At 34.7% G+C, this 21690-nt stretch overlaps 1 protein-coding gene across 2 annotated transcripts in view; it reads right to left on the bottom strand.

The window, feature by feature from the left end:
- ttc28 (tetratricopeptide repeat domain 28) overlaps positions 1 to 21690 on the bottom strand; it is a 329726-nt gene that overhangs the window by 14263 nt on the left and 293773 nt on the right. For both annotated transcript variants that reach the window (XM_067397333.1, XM_067397335.1), the window contains 3 exons: positions 19885 to 20103; positions 13496 to 13652; positions 3889 to 4029 (listed from right to left, as the gene is read on the bottom strand). In XM_067397333.1, coding sequence (XP_067253434.1) covers positions 3889 to 4029; positions 13496 to 13652; positions 19885 to 20103 — 517 coding nt within the window. The remainder of the gene's footprint in view (positions 1 to 3888; positions 4030 to 13495; positions 13653 to 19884; positions 20104 to 21690) is intronic.

Genomic DNA, 21690 nt, shown 5'->3' on the forward strand with positions numbered 1-21690 from the left:
TTTTAATTGAGTTTTGTGTAAAGTCAAGAATGAGATGCTAAATATAATGGTTGATATTGCTTCCAGTCCAGCAATCACACTGGAAATACAGATAAGCAGCATTCTGAACACTGTATGCACACACTATGTTCTTTTATGTAGTGTGCCAAGACATTCACAGTGACACCGGAGAACCACTGCAGAGAATACTAGACATATGACACTAACACTAGATGGCGCCGTACACCTAAGAAAGAGCTGGTGATTTATAACAGCAGGTCATCATGGGTCATGGCTGGACTGTTGTGGTACAAACACTCTTATTGCAAACGTCACTGTGAACCTCTTAGAAGAAAGATAGAATTACAGTTGTACAAATAATAATAATAATAATTAGAATAATGAAGAATATTATCATATTATTATAAGAATATTATATTACATTAAGGAAAAATATAAAAATTATTAAATGATTAAATAAAAAGAATAATTAAAAATGTTATATTGCATACTATTGACAAATATTTTAATTATTAGAGCAATTAAGAATAATTAACAGTGTTATATACATTATATATAATAGTGTTATACTATATACTAATGACAAATAATAATTAAAATAATAATAATTATTATAAACAAATAATAATAATAATAATAAAACAATAATTAGAATAATAAATTGAATAAATATTAATTATTCATTAATTAATAATTGATATTATATTGTATACTAATGACAAATATAATAATAAGAAAAATTAGAATAATTAAGAATAATTAATAGTGTTATATTGTATAATATCGACAAATAATAATAATAATAATAAACAAGAGTAAATAGTGTTATACTGTATACTAATGACAAATAATAACAATAAACAATATTTAAATAATTAAGAATAATTAATAACATTATATTGTAGACTACTGACAAATATAATTATTAGAATAATTAAGAATAAATAATAGTGAGATAATGTATAATAAACATCAATTAATAAAGTTATACTGTATACTAATAATTACAAAAATGACAATAACAATAAAACATAATAAAAATAATTAAGAATAATTAATAATATTGTATACTACTGACAAATATAATAATTACTATTAGAACAATTAATATACATATTAATATTAAAATTATATTAATTAATCGTGTCATATACATAATAGTAATATATAATAGCATTATACTGTATACTAATGACAAATAATAATAATAAACAATAAAACTATTATATATTCTCGGCAGAGGAATGGTTTATTGTAATTCTTATGTTTTATTAAATGTAATAATTCATTGATCATGACTGTCTTTTATCATATAGCTATAGCTGCATATAGTCATGTGTGGTGAAATCACAGTAACTCCAGTGTTTATGGCTTTAATCCCACAGTTCATCACTCTGGATCTCCCACATCACCTTACAGATGACATCAAAACACCTCGTTATTAAAGAATCTGTGTAGGTGTAACGACCCCACGTACTCCAGGCCTAATCGCCATCGCTATGGTAACCAAACAGCACCGCAGACAACTTCCTTCCCACTTCCTGTCACGGAGCTCTATGATTACACGCCTTCAGAGGGATCACAGACCGCCGGCGACACACAGGTGTCTCATTCTCCCAAACTCTGGCCTCCGTTTGGAGGTTAATCGGGTGATCAAACACGCCCTGAGCCTCATCAATGTTTAATGAGCGTCAGCGATTGGTTCGACATCAGACCCAATCAAACGACAGGAGGATCATTTGTGTGATGACAAGATGGATTATTAAAGACATTAATTCTGGTGTTATTTACTTGTTCTAAACCTGTGTGAATAATCCTTTAATAATAATGCTTTAACTGAAATAAAGCTGAAATAAAATATAATATGAATATTCAATGTAAATCTTATTTTTTAAGGTTTATATTGAATATTTAATTTATTTTATTTTATTCATTATTTAATTTAAAAGAAAAAAATTTAATAGTTTTAGCAATTTTAATACTTCAACTTTATTTTACTCAATTTATTTCAAGTTTTTAAGTTTAATTTAAAGTGCTAAAATAACTAAAACTATTAAAATTGTTTTATTTAAATGAACTAAAGATTAAATAAAATAAAACAAATATTCAAAGAAAAACTTGAACTAAATATAAATATGAACAAAACTAATAAAAAAAGCACATAATAAAATTACTAAAACTTAAACCAAAATTAAAAATAAAATAAAACATAAAATCTATATTATTAAATACTATAATTGCATATTATTGTTAACATAAACAAATTAAAAATCATTTTCTTTAACTTAAATAAAATAATATTCAATAAAAATATTATTTTATTGTTTTTCATTAAATATTTGTTTTATTTTGTTTAATCTTTATTTAATTTATTTAATAGTTTTAGCAATTTCAGTCATTTAAGTACTAAAATAATTAAAACTAAAAATTGTTTTCTTTTAAATTAAATAAAGATTAAATAAAATAAAACAAATATTCAATGAAAAACAAAAAATAAGCTTTTCATTGAATATTTATATTTGATTTCAGCTTTATTTAATCTTAAAAGAAAACAAGTTTTGATAGTTTTAGCAATTTTAGTACAGTTCAAGTTAAGTTTAATTTGAAGTACTAAAATAACTAAAACTATTAAAACAGTTTTTAAAAATTGAAATAAAGCTTAAATAAAACAAAATAAATATGAATAAATATAAATTAAAAATAATATATAAATAATAAAAACAACAAAATGACTAAAACTTAAACCAAAAATTAAATTGAAATTATAAAAGCTAATATTAATAAATACTATAATAGTATATAAATGCACTATATATTCCATCTCTTATCAAGAAATCTGACTAAAATTTAGTAAATGAATCATTCACAATGACTTCAGATGATTCACTGAAAAGATCCGTCTCAAAAGAACAACTCATTAATGAATCATTTTCAGTATTTAAAACCATTTCCAGTGAATAAATGCTTAAATTAGGGTCTGTACCTCACGCAAATCTATCAAATGACTTCAGAAGATTTGAAATACAGTAATTTTAACCACTTTTAACCTTGTTTTAGAACAAAGAAAGGTTTGAGTGTGAGTGAATGATGCCAGAATCGTCGTATTTGACTGAATTGTTGGGCACATGCTCATTAGGGCAGACGAGGAGGAACGACTCTTTGTTTTAATGAATACAGAGAGATGTGCGGCTCCGAGAGCTCTTAATGAGAAGCGCAGCTCTACTGATGACCGCTCTGACCCCGTCTTTAACAGCACCTCCTGCCCTCGCTGTTCCTGTCGTAGCTGTCGCCTTCCTCCCTCCCTCTCTTTTAGTGCTAATAACGATCCTTCTTTCTCTCCTAATGAATCATGATGTGAAGGACTCGGACTATCCCTCCATACTGGCTCCCTAATTATCATCCGTCTGAGCTGCTCGTTTCCACCGGCAGAGATTAGATCCATTATGAGCAAACATGTTTACTAATTGCTTAATGATTTGCTGTTTGATTGGGTTTTTCTCTACTATTTGAATACTTTCTCCTCCTGTAGATTAATATCAAATGGTCTATATTGGTTAAATCTAAACATATGCCAGATCTAGAAAAAGAAAAAGCTATTTGTGATAAAAAACTATAAATTAAATGACAAGTTTTAGATGTCTTATGATGGTGCACAAGTCATCGACTAGCATGTGCCGTCATGTTCATCTTTTGTGTTGAATTGATCCTCATTTTGGCGTAAAATGACCGCATGACAACAACACTCTACTACAACAACTCTTCCTCTTCTCTAAAGCAGCCCAACATGGCCACACCCCCTTTGTTGTGTGTTCTCGGGGGCGGGGTTTATGTAAATTTGAGGGTTTGTGATGTCACCAACCCGGGAAGAAGCTTCGTTGTGTGTCTGACCTGTTGAAGAGGTTGTTTCTAGAAACCATCCTCAGGAAGCCGGTCGGGTCAGTCACTGAGTTGAGTTTATTATTGAGTTCTTCAAACTGCTGGTCCAGAAGGTCTCCAGCTTCGCTCTCGGTCTCGCTGCTGGAACACGCTCTGAAACACACCGAACACAACGTTATTTATTCAAGCAGTAAGACATGAGAGTGTTACAGTGATTTTAGCACAGCTGAGGGCTGCTGTTAGGTACAAAACATGGTACAATCACTGCAGAGGATTGCTTTTTGGTGAAAAAAGGGCAATAAATAATTGACTATAGTAAAACAATCATAACAAAATTACTTCTGACAAGAGTTCAGTACATGGAAATGACATACAGTGAGTCTCAAACTCCATTGTTTCCTCCTTCTTATATAAATCTCATTTGTTTAAAAGACCTCAGAAGAACAGGTGAATCTCAACATAACACCGTTACTGTTACGTAACAGTCAGGATCATTAATATGTATGACCCCAATATTTGCATATGCCAGCCCATGTTCAAGGCATTACACAAGGGCAGCCAGTATTAACATCTGCACAGCTGAATCATCAGACTAGGTAAGCAAGAAAGAACAATAGTGAAAAATGACAGATGGAGCAACAATAACTGACATGATTCATGATCACATGATATTTTTAGTGATATTTGTGAATTGTCTTTCTAAATGTTTCGTTAGCATGTTGCTAATGTACTGTTAAATGTGGTTAAAGTTACCATCGTTTCTAACTGTATTCACGGAGACAAGAGCCGTCGCTATTTTCATTTTTAAACACTTGCAGTCTGTATAATTCATAAACACATCTTCATTCTTTATAAATCTCTCCAACAGAGTAGCATTAGCCGTTAGCCACGGATCACAGCCTCAAATTCATTCAGAATCAAATGTAAACATCCAAATAAATACAATACTCACATAATCTGACGCATTCATGCAGTATGCATGACGAACACTTTGTAAAGATCCATTTTGAGGGTTATATTAGCTGTGTGAACTTTGTTTATGCTGTTTAAGGCAAGTGCGAGCTCCGGGGCGGAGAGCGCAAGATTTAAAGGGGCCGCAGCCTGAATCGGCGCATTTCTAATTATGCCCCAAAATAGGCAGTTAAAAAAATTAATAAAAACAAAAACTATGGGGTATTTTGAGCTGAAACTTCACAGACACATTCAGGGGACACCTTAGACTTATATTACATCTTGTAAAAAACGTTCGATGGCACCTTTAAGAGATTTAAAAAAAGTCTTTGATAAAGCGTTATAAGCCATGAACCAAGCCAATCAGCAACGAGGTGAATCACAACACTACAAACTTTGATTTGAAGCAAAGAAGTATTTGAAAATCGCATAAAATACAAAGGTACAAGAATGTTAACTTAGCAGATTTAGTGAGGGAAAGAACTACATTTAAAAATTTTAATTTAATTTAAAAACTACTCATTTAAATATGTTGATTATATATATATATATATTGCAATATATGCACATATATACAAATATTTAAGTATTTTGATAGCATAGGGAGATCGACAGTACTTCATGGGAGTGTCTGACTCATTGTGCTGACTCTCTGATTGGTGGAATTTCTGTACAGCATCATGGGTAATGTAGTTTTCACCACAAATTATGCTGTTAAACAGGACTATTTTAAGAATAAATTGAAATAATGCTGGTTGATGGCTTCAACAGAACCAAATACCATGGATTAACAATCTCGTAGCTCACAGTAGGGTTACAGTTATCACTGAAAATCAATTTCCCTATGAAGTTTTTACTTCCGGAACCCGACCGTTGCACAGAGAGGTAAAAAACCCATTAATTTCCTTTTAATTTCTATAAATTAATTTTTTAACTTACAAACCATTAAAGACAGATCTACTGTACACTACAAGAATCAATGGTGTATGCAATGCATTTACATAATCGTGTTTAACAGTGGAATGGTGAAAAACTACATTACCCACGATTCTGCAGAAAAATCTTCACCAATCAGAGAATTGCAGCAAGTGAATCGCACCAAACAAACTCTCACCGTTACTGACAATCCTCATTTTGGCTGCGTGAGATTCTCCGGCTTTGTTGTTGTTGAGCTGTTAAAGCTCCGCCCTCTTCTGGAAAGGGGGCGGGAGCAGCAGCTCATTTGCATTTAAAGGGACACACACAAAAAAGCACGGCGTGTTTTTGCTCACACCCAAATAGGGACAAATTCGGCAAGCTATAATAAATGATCTGTAGGGGATTTTGAGCTGAAACTTCACAAACACATTCTGGAGACACCAGAGACTTATATTACATCTTGTAAAAGGGGCATTATAGGTCCTCTTTAACTTAATCAAGTTTCTTTAAGCTATGAAAGTGCAACATCTGAGTGATGTAATGCTCTCCACTTATCAATACTGCTGTCAAACATCATCGGTTTTATATCCAGACATGCACATGTTTGTTGACTTTTCATTCCTGACATCCATTGAGTTGCAACGCATAATAACAGAAACAATTTTTATAAACGACCAAACAACTCGAGCACAACAGCAGCTACAATCACTGATAATTACGCACGAGTCTCTCAGCATCTAGGGGAACGCGTGAGCAAATTTCTCTGATTAGCTTTAATGAAAAAACAGATCTCTTCAGTAATCTGACTCATCTGAGACGACACACTTGGATACCTCTATTGGGTTAATAAGGTTTTATCCACCTCACCTCAATTACACACCAAACTTGCTTCATTTGTACCTAATGCACGTCGCAGATGTTCTGCTGATTATTTTGGACGTGGCATTAAAACATGTCGATATGAAGAGATTTGAATGTTCTGCAGACGTCTGAATAGCTCATTAGCGCATGTTTAATTGAGCACTTCGCTCTGAGAATGAATGGGAATGCCTGGTAATCGTGTCCCCTAGATTTCCAAACTATTCCAAGACGTTCCTCTCATTTTGTGTCCTTAATCTCCGCAAACATGTTCACACTCCCTCTAGAGACGGAAGCCGTCCCAAATCCTGTTGAAATGTTAATTTAATTCTTTGTCAGGATGCACCCCTCTAGGATGGGAATAATCTCGTTTTGGTGCCAACTAGAAATGAAAAGCACCGGAGGAGCCGGAGAATGAGATCTGCTCTTGTGCTTAAAGCGACAGACTTTGATCCAGTCCAGTCGCGGGGCAAGAGGTTGCATCTGCGACCCGTCCGTGTGCTCTGAGCTGTGGTGGATGTGGGAAGTGTGCATTGGAAATGAAGATGGCTCCGATGTGGAGACAGCGCTGTTGGCCACATGTGTCAGGCTGAGATATGCGAGGATGCTCTGAAAGGAAAACCTTCCTAACACCCAAGGCTGTTAGGAAGGTTTTCAAGGCAAAACAAGGCTTTCCTCCAGTTATTTTTACCAGGTTTGAGCTAAGTACTAATGTAGTGAGAGTGTGATATTAAAAGTCCAAATTTAAAGGATTAGTTCACTTCGGAATTAAAATTTCCTGATAATTTACTCATGCCCAAGTCATCCAAGATATTCCTCATCTGGGATCATGTAGAGCTCTTTGAAGCTGCATTGAAAAGACATTTGAACCTTCAACCCGTCGAACCCCAGTGAAGTCCACTATATGGAGAAAAATCCTGCAATGTTTTCATCATTTCTTTTCAAATGAAGAAAGAAAGACATAAACATCATGGATTACCAGGAAATTTTAATTCTGAATTCAACTGATCCTTTAAGAAAGGTTGTTCACACTGGGTTTGAGTTTGATTACTCCTCCAGAGTTACACTTCATATATAAAGGACAGGACAAAGTGAAATAAAACTGCAAAATGTGCAATATTCTTATATGAAAGTAACAGTGTTTATAGTGTGTAGCTCATTGTACTGTATGTTTACAGTATGTATTTTACTGTACTTTTCATTCATTGAGTGTACAGCCCTGTCATTTCGTCTTACTATTATTATTTATTTTGTTTCTTATCTTTTTTTTTTTTTTTTTACTGCTGACTCCAAGAGCTTTGCTCCCAAATTCTGCACTCGTACTGTCTGTGTGTGAACAAACGGCAAATAAACACTTCAAACTCAATCTGAAAGCTGTTTACCAGCTAAATTTGAACACGCTGTCTGCGGCAGATGCGCTTGAAAGCCATTTCTGCTGAGACAAGCAGCAATAAGAATGCATTAGTCTATAATATGCAAATTATACATCATCAACAACAGTTTATTTCCTCAAATTAGGCTGAATTGCTGTATGAACCATAACTCAAACCACAGCTTTCACAACAACCAAACAAACAAACTCAAATGGAGCTGGGAAATCACTAAACACTGTAGTGTGAAACGCCCTGATTAGTGGCGTTTACTTGGTCAATTATCACTATTACTGATGCTCGTACTGAGAGTTAATGATTGATCAAAACTTTCACCATATTACATACCAATTCCTCAAATCATCTGTCTCATTGAGCGGATGATCTGATTCATACAGTATTATGTTCATCTGCTTAATGATAGAACAAGCAAATAACTTCATATTTCACATTATGATTTTTTATATCTCATAATTTTACTGTATAGCTCACAATTAGACTCACATTATAACTACATTTCTCGAAATACAACTTTTGATGTTGAATAATATTACTATATATCTCATAATATGACTACATATACAGTGGCATGAAAAAGTATGTGAACCCCTTGCAGAATCTGTGAAAATGAGAATTATTTTAATAAAATAAGAGTGATGATAAAAAATGCATGTTATTTTTTGTTTAGTACTGTCCTGAGTAAGATATTTTACATAAAATATGTTTGCATTTAGTTCATGAGACAAAACAATAGCTGAATTTATTAAAATAACCCCATTCATAAGTATGTGAAGCATTGATTCTCAATACTGTGTGTGGTCACCTGATGATCCACGACTGTTTGTGTGTTTTGTGATGGTTGTTCATGAGTCTCTTGTTTGTCCTGAGCAGTTAAACTGAGCTCTGATCTTCAGAAAAATCCTCCAGCTCCTGCAGATTCATCAGTTTTCAAGCATTTTTGAACCCTTTCCAGCAGTGACTGAATGATTTTGAGATTCATCTTTTCACACTGAGGACAACTGAGGGACTCAAACTCAACTATTAAAAAAGGTTCAAACATTCACTGATGCTCCAGAAGGAAACACGATGCATTAAGAGTCGGGGGGTGAAAAACATAAAAACAGTTGTGGATCATCAGGTGACCACACACAGTATTGAGAATCAATGCTTCACATACTTATGAATGGGGTTATTTTAATAAATTCAGCTATTGTTTTGTCTTGTGAACTAAATGCAAACATCTTTTATGTAAAATATCTTACTCAGGACAGTACTAAACAAAAAATAACATACATTTTTTATTAGCCCTCTTATTTTATTAAAATAATTCTCATTTTCACAGATTCTGCAAGGGGTTCACATACTTTTTCATGGCACTGTATATTAATGAAATCATTTTATATGCTCATTAATATATATATATATATATATATATATATATATATATATATATATATATAATAAAGGCATATAAAATGATTTCATATCTCACATTATGACTATATCTCAAAATACGACTATGTCGAATAATATTACTATATATCTCACAATGACTTAATCTCATTTTATGACTTTATATATATATATATATATATATATATATATATATATATATATATATATATATATATATATATATATATATATATATATATATATATATATATATATATATATATATATATATATATATATATGTATATTATTCGAGTTATATTTAGATCTCACAAGTTGACTTCATTTTACACATTGCTTTATAATCATATTTAATATGACTTCATATATCTCATATTACTATATATAAATCATAAAATTACTTCTTATCTCACATTATAATTTCATTTATCATGAATTACATTTACATTACAATTACATATGACATTACATTTTCTCAATATATCTCATCTCACACTGTGACATAATATCTCCAAATGCATATATATATATATATATATATATATATATATATATATATATATATATATATATATATATATATATATATATATATATATCGAAATATGACTTTATATGTCGAATATTACCATACATCTCACAATCTGACTTCATTTTCCAAAATTCTTTATATATATAATAATATTTGTATATATCTCGCATTATAATTTTATATATCATGGAATATGACTATGTATCTAATAATACTACTATATATCTCATAATATGACTTCATATCCCATAACATATCTTTATATATCTTAAACTATGATTTATATATCTCAAAATATGACATTGCATTTTCTCAATATATCTCATCTCACACTGACATAATATCTCCAAATGGGATTTTATATTTCTCAGAATATGACTTTATATATCACGGAAATTACTACTTTGTTTGCATTAAATCTTATCTCACATTTGATTTTCTGCTCAGGCTTCCATACTCAAGTCATATCTGGAGACCAGAATATCATAGAGACACAAACATGAGCTCATTTCCACTAGAAAACCCTAGCAACTATACAGCAACGCCCTGGCAACCAACCTTGCATGGGCAAACACCAGTCACCTTAACAATCCCGCTGAAACTGTGCATTAATCACAGAATTATTCTGATGAATCTCACTGATCGGTCTCAACTAAAGGGTGGAAGAGGTCTCGCTAAATGAGGCATAATCGCTCATATTGCAGACGGTCGCGGGTATCACAGTTCCTGTTCGTGCCTCTTTCTCTCTGCACAATGAATGGGGTCTTCAAAGGTGGCATATTGCACCCAACCAAGTGGAAAAGATTGCTCGCAGCCCCTCAGTCAAGCGCTAAATTATCCTTTAATGGGCAGGGATGAGCGCAGAGCTCGCTGGGAGAAGCCATCACACCTCTAGTGACTAATGCGCTGGCAAAGGAGACTCGCAGCTTTCCACACGCGTACAATAATGGCCTTTGTTTCAGGCTGCTGCTTAATTCACACCAAGAGCTTCTTGCCACGTTCTGCCATCCTTCTCTCTCTCTGCATTCTGCTCCTCCAAACCTGCCAGCGTCTTCACCTAATTACATGTCAGAGTACACTCAACACCGCAGCACTGACTCCTATCAAAGCGTCGGAGAGAAACCTCCATGTGAGAGGTGAATACCTCCTCAGCTGCCACCCACTTAGAGCCACAGACCCAGAGATCAGTGCGGTGTGGCCTCCAGCCCCGCTGCGGCATGTGACAGCATCGCTGAGATGTGTGCTTCCTGCAGGGCATGAACGAACACACACATGCACACTCACCCCCGCTGCGTTCGCTGCCACCAACCAATCTGACCGCATCCATCAAGGTATATTTAGGAGGCTGCAGACTTTCACACTAACATACACGCAGCCGCTTTCTGCTGCACTGGACATGCTCTTTTATTGGGAAAAACATATTCTTAAATCTTACCTATCAACACCTAGCAATAGCAATGTGCCATGGTGAGTTTTGCACAGACAAACACCATTCATATTAGTGAATATCTAAATTATGAATAACTAGCGACAAGTCTGGGCAATAAAAATACATCTTGCTACTTATATTGTGGCTTAAAGGATTAATTCACTTCAGAATTACATTTTCCTGATCATTTATTCACCTCCATGTCATCCAGAATGTTTATGTTTTTCTTTCTTCAGTCGAAAAGACTTTAAGGTTTTTGAGGAAAAAATTCCAGGATTTTTCTCCATATAGTGGACTTCACTGGGGTTCAACGGGTTCAAATGTCAGTTTCAGTGCAGCTTCAAAGAGCTCTACATGATCCCAGACGAGGAATCAAGTCAAGTCAAGTCAAATTTATTTATATAGTGCTTTTACAATTGGTAATTGTTTCAAAGCAGCTTTACATATTAGGAGCACAGAAAAAAGGGAAGTGGTTAAAAATAAGCTGTACAACCAAGCGTGGTAATATGTAACATATACAAGATGGTGCTACATTAAGCCAATGTCGGCTGACTCCCAGGGGTGGAAAAAAAACCCTAGGATAAAAACCCAGCGTGCTAACACTGGGAAAAAAGTCCTAGGAGGGAAAAAACCCCTTGGAAGATATATTTAATATATGTAAATGGATATGGAGATCAAAATCTGAATTATACATTTTTATTATAGAGATTAAAAATAGATTATATATAAATATATTTAAGCGGATACGGGGATTAAAAATCTGAAAGGAATAAGAGTCTTATCTAGAGAAACTGCCTACATCACGCATGACCTTTCAAACATGATTACGTAATGCGTGGCGCATCACAGAGCAGTGCAAGATGTGCATTTATGGTTAAAAAGTATATAATTTTTTAATATTTTTTAGAAAATGACTGATTGTTTCTCTAGATAAGACTCTTATTCCTCATCTGGGATCATGTAGAGCTCTTGAACCCCAGTGAAGTCCACTATATGGAGAAAAATCCTGGAATGTTTTCCTCAAAAACCTTAAAGTCTTTTCGACTGAAGAAAGAGAAACATAAACATTCTGGATGACATGGAGGTGAGTAAATTATCAGGAAATTTTCATTCTGATGTGAACTAATCCTTTAAGAAAATTTACTGGCTATAAATATTATTTATCAGCCATGAAACTATTTTTGCAAAAATAGACATTGAAATTTTAGATACCAATGAAAATTCACAATATTCAGATACAGAAATTCTAAAGAAATCAAATGTTAAATAACACTGCATAGTCTTCACTGTATAAATTATATATATATATATATATATATATATATATATATATAAACATTAATAAGGATTAATCCTTATTAAAGTTACAAAAGTTATTCAATCAAGAGCAGTGAATGCTTTTTCTTTGTCTTTTGATTAACATTAAGCACACAGACAGCAGCAGGTTTATTAGGCCGCTGTCACTTTAAGAGCTGCACAGATCCAATATACTGATACACATGCATTTTCTTCCTCAACTGTTTATGTTCACAACACATAACTGACTATGTTTAAGTGGATACTCGCCAAGACGTGCATTTTCAAGTGCAAGAAGAGAACTCAATTCAGTATTCACATGCTGTCAGATGTGCTTCGGATGTTTGCGCACAGAAAACTTTCCACACAGCAAGTAACGAATTGAGTTCCCTTTCGCGTCTTCTTGCGCTTGAATATTTAAATTGGCAAGGCTTTAACTTTCATGATGATGCAGCACTGTCCTGAGCGCCACTCACGTTCATCTTCTCACAAAACTGCTTTGCTAGAATCGGTTCTCGTCGCTTCATAAAATTAAGGTTGAACCACTGTAGTCACATGGACTATTTTAACAATGCCTTTAATACCTTTCTGGACCTTGACAGTGGTATTTAAATTGCTGTCTATGGACGAGTCATATACCTCTCAGATTTCATCAAAAATATCTTAATTTGTGTTTCGAAGATGAACGAAGGTCTTAAGGGTGTGGAACGACATGAGGGTGAGTAATTGATGACTGAATTTTCATTTTTTTTAAACTAACCCTTTAATTTTAGGCCCTGTGCATATGCCAACAGATTGTGAATAATGGTCAGAAGTTCATAAAGTTCATAATAATCAATATGCATTCACCTGCTGTAGTATGAGTCCACACCCAGAGCTTCACGGGCGTTAGAGATGTGCTGCTCCAGAGACGAGGGCATGAAGCCACCGCCGCCCTCCTGGAAGTCTGACGTGCCGCCCTCTGACGCACCCTCACCCAGATAGACCTCATGAAACTTCAGGATCCCTGTGAGACGGAGAGCAAAGATCATGCTGGTCTTAATAGCTATATTACTTATTAAACAAATACACAAGATATGATTATGGTTATTATTATTAGCCAATGTAATTACGAACAATATTGCTGCTGTTGATGTTTTATGAAAGAAATCACAGTACAGTGATTTCACCATTACACTTAAAGGTCAGATGTAAAATACAATCACTCAGACAGGACCGAACTGTCTCAAACGCCAGTGTTTTAGACATAAAGTGCGTGCTTTGCGAAATAATGAAGTTAGAATAATGTATAGAGCCACGAGCAAGGTCAGCGGTCTCTTGTGACGGGCTGAAATCTAGTTAGGTGAATTTTGTAAATGAGCAAAAGCACTCCCGCTTTCAGATGAATGTTGGTTTGATTGTATGAGCGTGTCTTTCTGTCAATGTTGGAATAAATAAGTGAGCTCCAGAGAGATGCAGACGTGTGTGCTGTCGTAAACTATCACACACACACGCACATATATGTTATATTTATATTTATGGTGAGTGTTTTTAGGGGTGTGTGTGGTTGTGACGGGTGGGATTAGGGAGGCAGGTGGTTCTGCTGCTTTGCGTTAATTCACAGCTTTTTACCAGCTTCACCAAACAGCAGGCAGCACAAAGAAGCCGTGGGGAACAGAAGGTGTGAGGAATACGACAGTGTGAAACTGAGCATGTGTGCGTGTCACTGGATGCTTTATTTTTAAAAGTGAAGCAAACCCAAATTTGGTCAAACAACTGTTTATTTGTTGTTGGATGAGGTTCAGCCAAACTTACGGTGTGTTTGACTGTGTAACTATGGAAGCTTGTTTACGCCACTGAATAAAAAAAAATAAAACAGGTAATTGCGACTTTTTATTTCACAATTCTGAATTTTTTTCTTGCAACTGCGTGTTTAGATCTTACAATTCTGATTCTGTGATATATTGTTTTGTTCCATGGCAGAAACAAGCTTCCATACATATGCACAGATGCCTTCTGAGTAAATAATTATTTAAATAGCAGACATCAACTTTTACTATATGTTCTTTACACATATAGACATTTTTATGAAAATAAAATGTAAACTGAAACTTATGGAGTGAATCGTGTGCACGATTTACTATTTAGTTCAATCGATTAGCTAAAACGTGTGTGCGATTTAAAACTTAGTTCCCTCGATTTGCAAAATCGTGCATGCGATTTACTATTTAGTTCCCTCAATTCGCTAAAATGTGCGCACGATTTATTATTTAGTTCCCTCGATTCCATAAAACGTGCGCGCGATTTACCACTTAGTTCCCTCGATTTACAAAATCATGTGTGCGATTTACTATTTAGTTCCCTCAATTTGCTATAACATGTGCAATGTGCACACTTTACTATTTATTTCCTTCGATTCGCTAAATCGTGCGCGCGATTTACTATTTAGTTCCCTCGATTCGCTAAAATGTGCGCGCGATTTACTATTTAGTTCCCTCGGTTTGCTAAAATGTGCGTGCGATTTAGTATTTAGTCCCCTCGATTCCCTAAAACATGCGCGTGATTTACTATTTAGTTCCCTCAATTCACTAAAACATGTGCACAATTTACTATTTAGTTCCCTCGATTCGCTAAATCGTGCACGTGATTTACTATTTAGTTCCCTCAATTCGCTAAAACGTGCACAATTTACTATTTAGTTCCCTCAATTCGCTAAAACATGTGTACAATTTACTATTTAGTTCCCTCGATTCGCTAAATCGTGCACGTGATTTACTATTTAGTTCCATCGATTCGCTAAATCGTGCGCGCGATTTACTATTTAGTTCCCTCGATTCGCTAAAATGTGCGCGCAATTTACTATTTAGTTCCCTCGGTTTGCTAAAATGTGCATGCGATTTACTATTTAGTTCCGTCGATTCCCTAAAACATGCGCGTGATTTACTATTTAGTTCCCTCAATTCGCTAAAACATCTGCACAATTTACTATTTAGTTCCCTCAATTCGCTAAAACATGTGCACAATTTACTATTTAGTTCCCTCGATTCGCTAAATCGTGCACGTGATTTACTATTTAGTTCCATCGATACGCTAAAACGTGCGCGCGATTTACTATTTAGTTCCCTCGATTCACTAAAATGTGCGCGTGATTTACTATTTCGTTTCCTCTATTTGCAAAATCGCACGCACGATCTACTATTTAGTTCCCTCGATTCACTAAAAACGTGTGTGCGATTGACTATTTAGTTCTCTAGATTCGGTAAAACGTGCGCGCAATTTACTATTTAGCTCCCTCGATTCGCTAAGACGTCCGCACGATTTACTATTTATTTCTCTCAATTCACTAAATCGTGGGCGCGTTTTACTGTTTAGTTCCCTCAATTTGCTAAATCATGCACATGATTTACTATTTCGTTCCCTCGATTCGCTAAATCGTGCGTACAATTTACTATTTAGCTCCTCTGATTCACTACAACGTGTGTGCAATTTACTATTTAGCTCCCTTGATTCACTAAAATGTGGGCGCAATTTACTATTTAGTTCCCTCGATTCACTAAAATGTGCGCGTGATTTACTATTTCGTTTCCTCTATTTGCAAAATCGCACGCACGATTTACTATTTAGTTCCCTCGATTCACTAAAAACGTGTGCGCGATTGACTATTTAGTTCTCTAGATTCGGTAAAACGTGCGCGCAATTTACTATTTAGCTCCCTCGATTCGCTAAGACGTCCGCACAATTTACTATTTAGTTCTCTCAATTCACTAAATCGTGGGCGCGTTTTACTGTTTAGTTCCCTCAATTTGCTAAATCATGCACATGATTTACTATTTCGTTCCCTCGATTTGCTAAATCGTGCTCACAATTTACTATTAAGCTCCTCTGATTCACTACAACGTGTGTGCGATTTACTATTTAGCTCCCTTGATTCACTAAAATGTGGGCGCAATTTACTATTTAGTTCCCTCGATTCGCTAAATTGTGTGCGCGATTTACTATTTAGTTCCCTCAATTCGCTAAAACGTGCAGAAGATTTACTACTATTACTACTAAATAAAAATATATAAAAATACACTTCTGTTCAAAAGTTTGGTGTCAGTCGGATTTTTTGTGAAAGAAATTTATACTTTTATTCATAACGAAAAATATATATTTTTTTTGTCTTTGTTATATTAACAAATATTTTTCATTAAGAGTACAATATGTGTATAAAGGCTATTATTTACATCAGTAGTCTTTAGTTTATTGACATTTTTTTTTGTTCTGCATTAACCAAACTATCATAACTATTTCACCATTTATTAATATTTATTAAATGATCTTGAAATAAAATTTAAACCCTGATTATATACACCTTGAATAGTCTTTAACCACCTAGCAACATCCTGGTAACCACACAGAACATCCTAGCAACCACACAGCAACAACCAAGCAACCAGAAACACCCCAGCAATGCCTTAAGAACTTATAAAAACTTCACTATGTCTCAAGCCAACATCAAAGTGTCATGACATTCACCATAATTTATTAAAACACACCCCTTAAAAAATCTTGAAGAAATGTGTCTTTCTAAAATGAAAAAGGCATCAGTTTGGCAGAACGAAGCATGTGTGTGACGGCCTCGGTCTTATTGATCTGTTAGTGCAAACACGAGTGCCGGTGTGTGTTGTGTTGGTCTGTGTTCAAACAGACAGACAGTGTCTCAGCGTGTCTCCGGACTGAGCTCTGATGAACTGTTCAGATGTGTGCTGTGCCTGTCTGACACCTCCATCACCCCCCCACCCACCTCACATCACTCCATCGCTTCAGTCTGTCTGAGCACAACACCACCCACCTCCACACACACTACACCGGACACACTGTAGTAAACACACCCTGCACACTACCTGTCAAAAGTCTCTTCTGCTCACTAAGGCTGCATTTACTTAATTAAAAATACAGTAAAAATTGTAATATTGTGAAATATTATTAGTATACTGTTTTCTATTTTTAATATATAGTGAACTGTAATTTAATTCTGTGATTAAAGCTGAATTTTCAGCATCATTACTCCAATCTTCAGTGTCACATGATCCTTCAGAAATCATTCTAATATGCTGATTTGCTGCTCAAGAAACATTTCTGATTATTATCAATGTCGAAAACAGTTGTGCTGCTTCATATTTTTGTGGAAACCGTGATACACCAAATGAAAAGTAATATGTTTGCAGGATTAACAGGAGTTTTCACACTCAGTGAGTTTGTGCTGAACTGACTGACAGCTTCAGTGATTATAAAGGAAGCGCACTTTACTCGCTTTGTGTAATTTCAATCGCAATTTAAAGAAAAGTTTTTGTTTTTCATGAGAATTTGGGACCTTTTCTACGAATATATTCAGTATACATCATACTTCATTAGAAAAAGTGACTAAAAATAGACAAAAAAGATTTTTAATGTAATAATATGTATTTGATCATTTCTAAAACATAAATTCAAATGCAAAACCTGTGAAAAATATATATGAAGGAGCGCTTATTATCTGTCGCCATCTACTGGTTATAGTGGTTTTTGTGTTTTTTTGAAGCTTTGATTGTGTTTATAGTGTGCAATATAACATGTGTTCATGTTTCGCGTGTAAAAAAACACAGTATTTTTCACATAATTTACTTATCTGTATACCGCTGTTTCCACTGTAATAAAAACGGGCTGATGACTTCCTTGTTCTATGAAGTCCCTCCTTCAGAAATACGTAACGAGTTCTGATTGTGCCAGCGGTTCCTGTGTTGTGATTCGACAGCAGCTTAGCGCTCCTTGCCCGGAAAGGTCACGCCTCTTACCATAACGTGTGCTGCACATAGTTTTACATGTGGATTATTGTGGTGTTGTGCCGAATGAACACAAAAGACAATAATTCCCGAGAGACTGAACTCTTTAATCTCCACAAGCAGCGACAGAAAATGTACAACGTTAGCACTCACTCAGAAGAGTACCTCGTACGGAAAACAGCCATATACATAAACATAGTCCCCTCTTGTGGCCATTATGTGCAATGCAGTCCAACATTAACAATTGCAGTAAGGATACCACAATTATAATTTTCGGGAACGAGTTAAACATAAATGGTAACCATTGATCTCTAAGAACAGCGTCCCTGGGAAGGCCAAACAAAGGTGATTGGACTGCGGGATGAAAACAACAGTGTTTCAACGACATGGCGACAAACACACTCTACAAACGCAACTCTTGTGTATTCCTGTGGGCGGAGGTTAGTCAAAAACTGTTTTAGTGACGTCATTAAAGAAGGAAGTAGAGGGATGTAGTCCAAACTGGCCGTTCGATGTAGGCGACTTCTATCTCGCTTGGCATTGAACTTTGAGCTTTAAAATTTTACAGATTTAATTTATACTCTAACAACAACATTACACACTAACTAAAGTTTGAAACATGGGATCATGAAGAACGGGACCTTTACATTTTAAAACAAGTGTTTGTTTTTCACCGAATGTTAGTTTTCCTACATCGTGAAACTTTTAGTTTGACAAATGGAGACATTCTTTGAAAAATGAAAAAAAACAAACAAACAACAAAAACAAAAAGCATTATTTTTAATGTGACTGGTCATCACATTAAAAATAACATTTAAATAGTGTAATATTCAAACTTTTGAGCTTTGAATTGCTGGAAAAGGTTGTGTGAAGTACTTAAAAAAATCCTTGAAAAGTCCTTCATTCTTAACAGTGGTCTATAACTCTCTAATTTGCTGGGTCATAAAATCTATAGGCCTATGTGATTCATCTTTGGACACACACACACACACACAGAGAGAGAGAGAGAAAGAGTGAATATGCATAGGTCTATAACATTTAGAGAAAAGATAATAATTGTAAATAAAAGTTTAGGTGCTAGATCATCAAGGTTTGACATTTTATAGATGAGCATGGTCTAATACTGCTGTCGGATATTTATTTTAATTTATTTGACTTTTTGATTTGTATGTGCAGTATTTTTCAGCTCTGCCTAGTATGTTATTTGTTCTGTATATTCCTGTTGAAAAAGGGGCATTTAAATTCTAAAGACGGCTCCACGATTGTCTCTCGGGTGCAAAAGGTCTATACACGCATCAGACAGATATCTTTAGCCTGTGTTTCTGAAGCTTCCCCATTAGTGATATGTCCTTCAGACCGTATAAAGTTATGCAGAGCATTAGTTGGTATTTCAGCTCGGTGGGAGTTCATTAATCATTAATTCTGGGGTTTGAACCAGACTCTTGAGTGTCTTACCAGATCCGGGGGCCAGGAGCCAGCTGTACAGGTATCCCGCCGCCAGGGAGAAGTAGAGCACCAGGGCCCGCTGCCCGTTCACAGTGTCCAGGATGTGCTCCACGGTCACGGGTGTGTATGGGTCCGAGTCCTGCTGGCCCGTCTGTCTCTCCACCAGCAGGTCGGCAAAGGCCCGAGTGCGTCCGCGCTCCGCTACGGCCAGAGCTTCATCATGGTGCCCTGAGTAGAGGTCAGAGGTCAGTGCTGGTCTTCATAAAGCTATGAACGCATCAATATCTGTTTCATGCATATTGTAGTCGCTGGGCAGAAACTTTGTTGTCATTATTATCATTACTGTAATCATCACCCTTTATGTCTGTCTGTGGGTTTTGCAAACCAATGAAAAGTATTAAAAGAGCGTGTGACTGAACCTCGTAACTCCATTGGATCCTCAAACTGTCTGTCAAACTCAAATTGTGAATGAAGTGTTTGTAACATCTCTGCTTGTTTGCAATGCAATGGAAAATAAAGAAGTGTTTGTTTGATTAAGTACAGCGTTTTCTTTGCTCAAGAAACACTATATATAAAGACTAATGTTTTATGTATGAGAGATAAATGTTTAAACTAGTTCTTATAGTTAAAAAGTTTTAAACATGAAGAGTTTGGTTCCAAAACGCAATAAGTCCATTTTGATTAATTTGAGTAAAAAGGTGTTTTCTTTACCAAGAAAGTGGCAAGATGAAAACCACTATTTTCTGTTTCAAACTTTCACATAGCATCTTTTGGTTATAAAAACATTAAAAATTTGAAAATTTGATTTTAAAAAGTTTATTATAAAAACTTATAATTTTTTTCCCAAAATGCAATAAATCCATGACATTTTTTTTCCCACAATGCAATTAATCCATCAATATAAAAGTTATTTTTCAAATTGAAAATACACAACAAAGCAAGTTAATTCACATATATGACAGAGTCTAAACTTTGCCAATATTTATTTTATATACAGGCATTTTACTAAAAATACATTCAGCCGTTGCTCCCAAAATGAATTCAACGGATCATCTTGTTAATGTTATAAATTATTTGTCATCACCGATTAACGAGTATCTGGCGCCACCGCACGGCTAAATAAACACATTTGTCGAGTACATTGGTATTAAAACGGCTTTTTAAAAAAGCCTTCAATGTTTACAGTGGGTGGAATGGTGCGCTGTGATTGGTTGAGCGGATATATCACGTTCTGCAGAAAAAGGAGACTGGCGTTTGTCGCGTTTTGGAAAGAAAGGGAGAAAACATGACAGAATAACATGACGGATATCACATTTTGCGCAAAATTGATAAATGACTTTTCAATACTGACCAATACTGATTTTGGCGGAAACTCAATTTTTTTGAAAATGGCGTTTATCGCGCTTTGGAACCAAACTCTTCACATGTATATATATATATATATATATATATATATATATATATATATTTTTTTTTTTTTACAAAAACCCATCACTTCACTTCAGAAGGCCTTAATTAACTGCATGGGTTATTTTTATGATAGATGGATGCATTTTTTTAGATTTCAAAATCTCGCCCCCCATTCACTACCATTATAAAGCTTGGAAGAGCCAATATATTTTTAAATATATCTCCGAATGTGTTTGTCTGAAAAAAGATAGTCATATACACCTAGGATGGCCTGAGGGTGAGTAAATCATGGGATAATTTGTATTTTTTGAGTGAACTATCCCTTTAAGAAGCTGTTTTTTTTGTTTGTTTATTGCAGTGTAGCCCTATAACAAGTGGTTTAAATTCCAGTCATCTGGTCATTTT

The sequence above is a fragment of the Chanodichthys erythropterus genome, chromosome 10, assembly GCF_024489055.1.
Source record: "Chanodichthys erythropterus isolate Z2021 chromosome 10, ASM2448905v1, whole genome shotgun sequence".
Classification (NCBI taxonomy): domain Eukaryota; kingdom Metazoa; phylum Chordata; class Actinopteri; order Cypriniformes; family Xenocyprididae; genus Chanodichthys; species Chanodichthys erythropterus.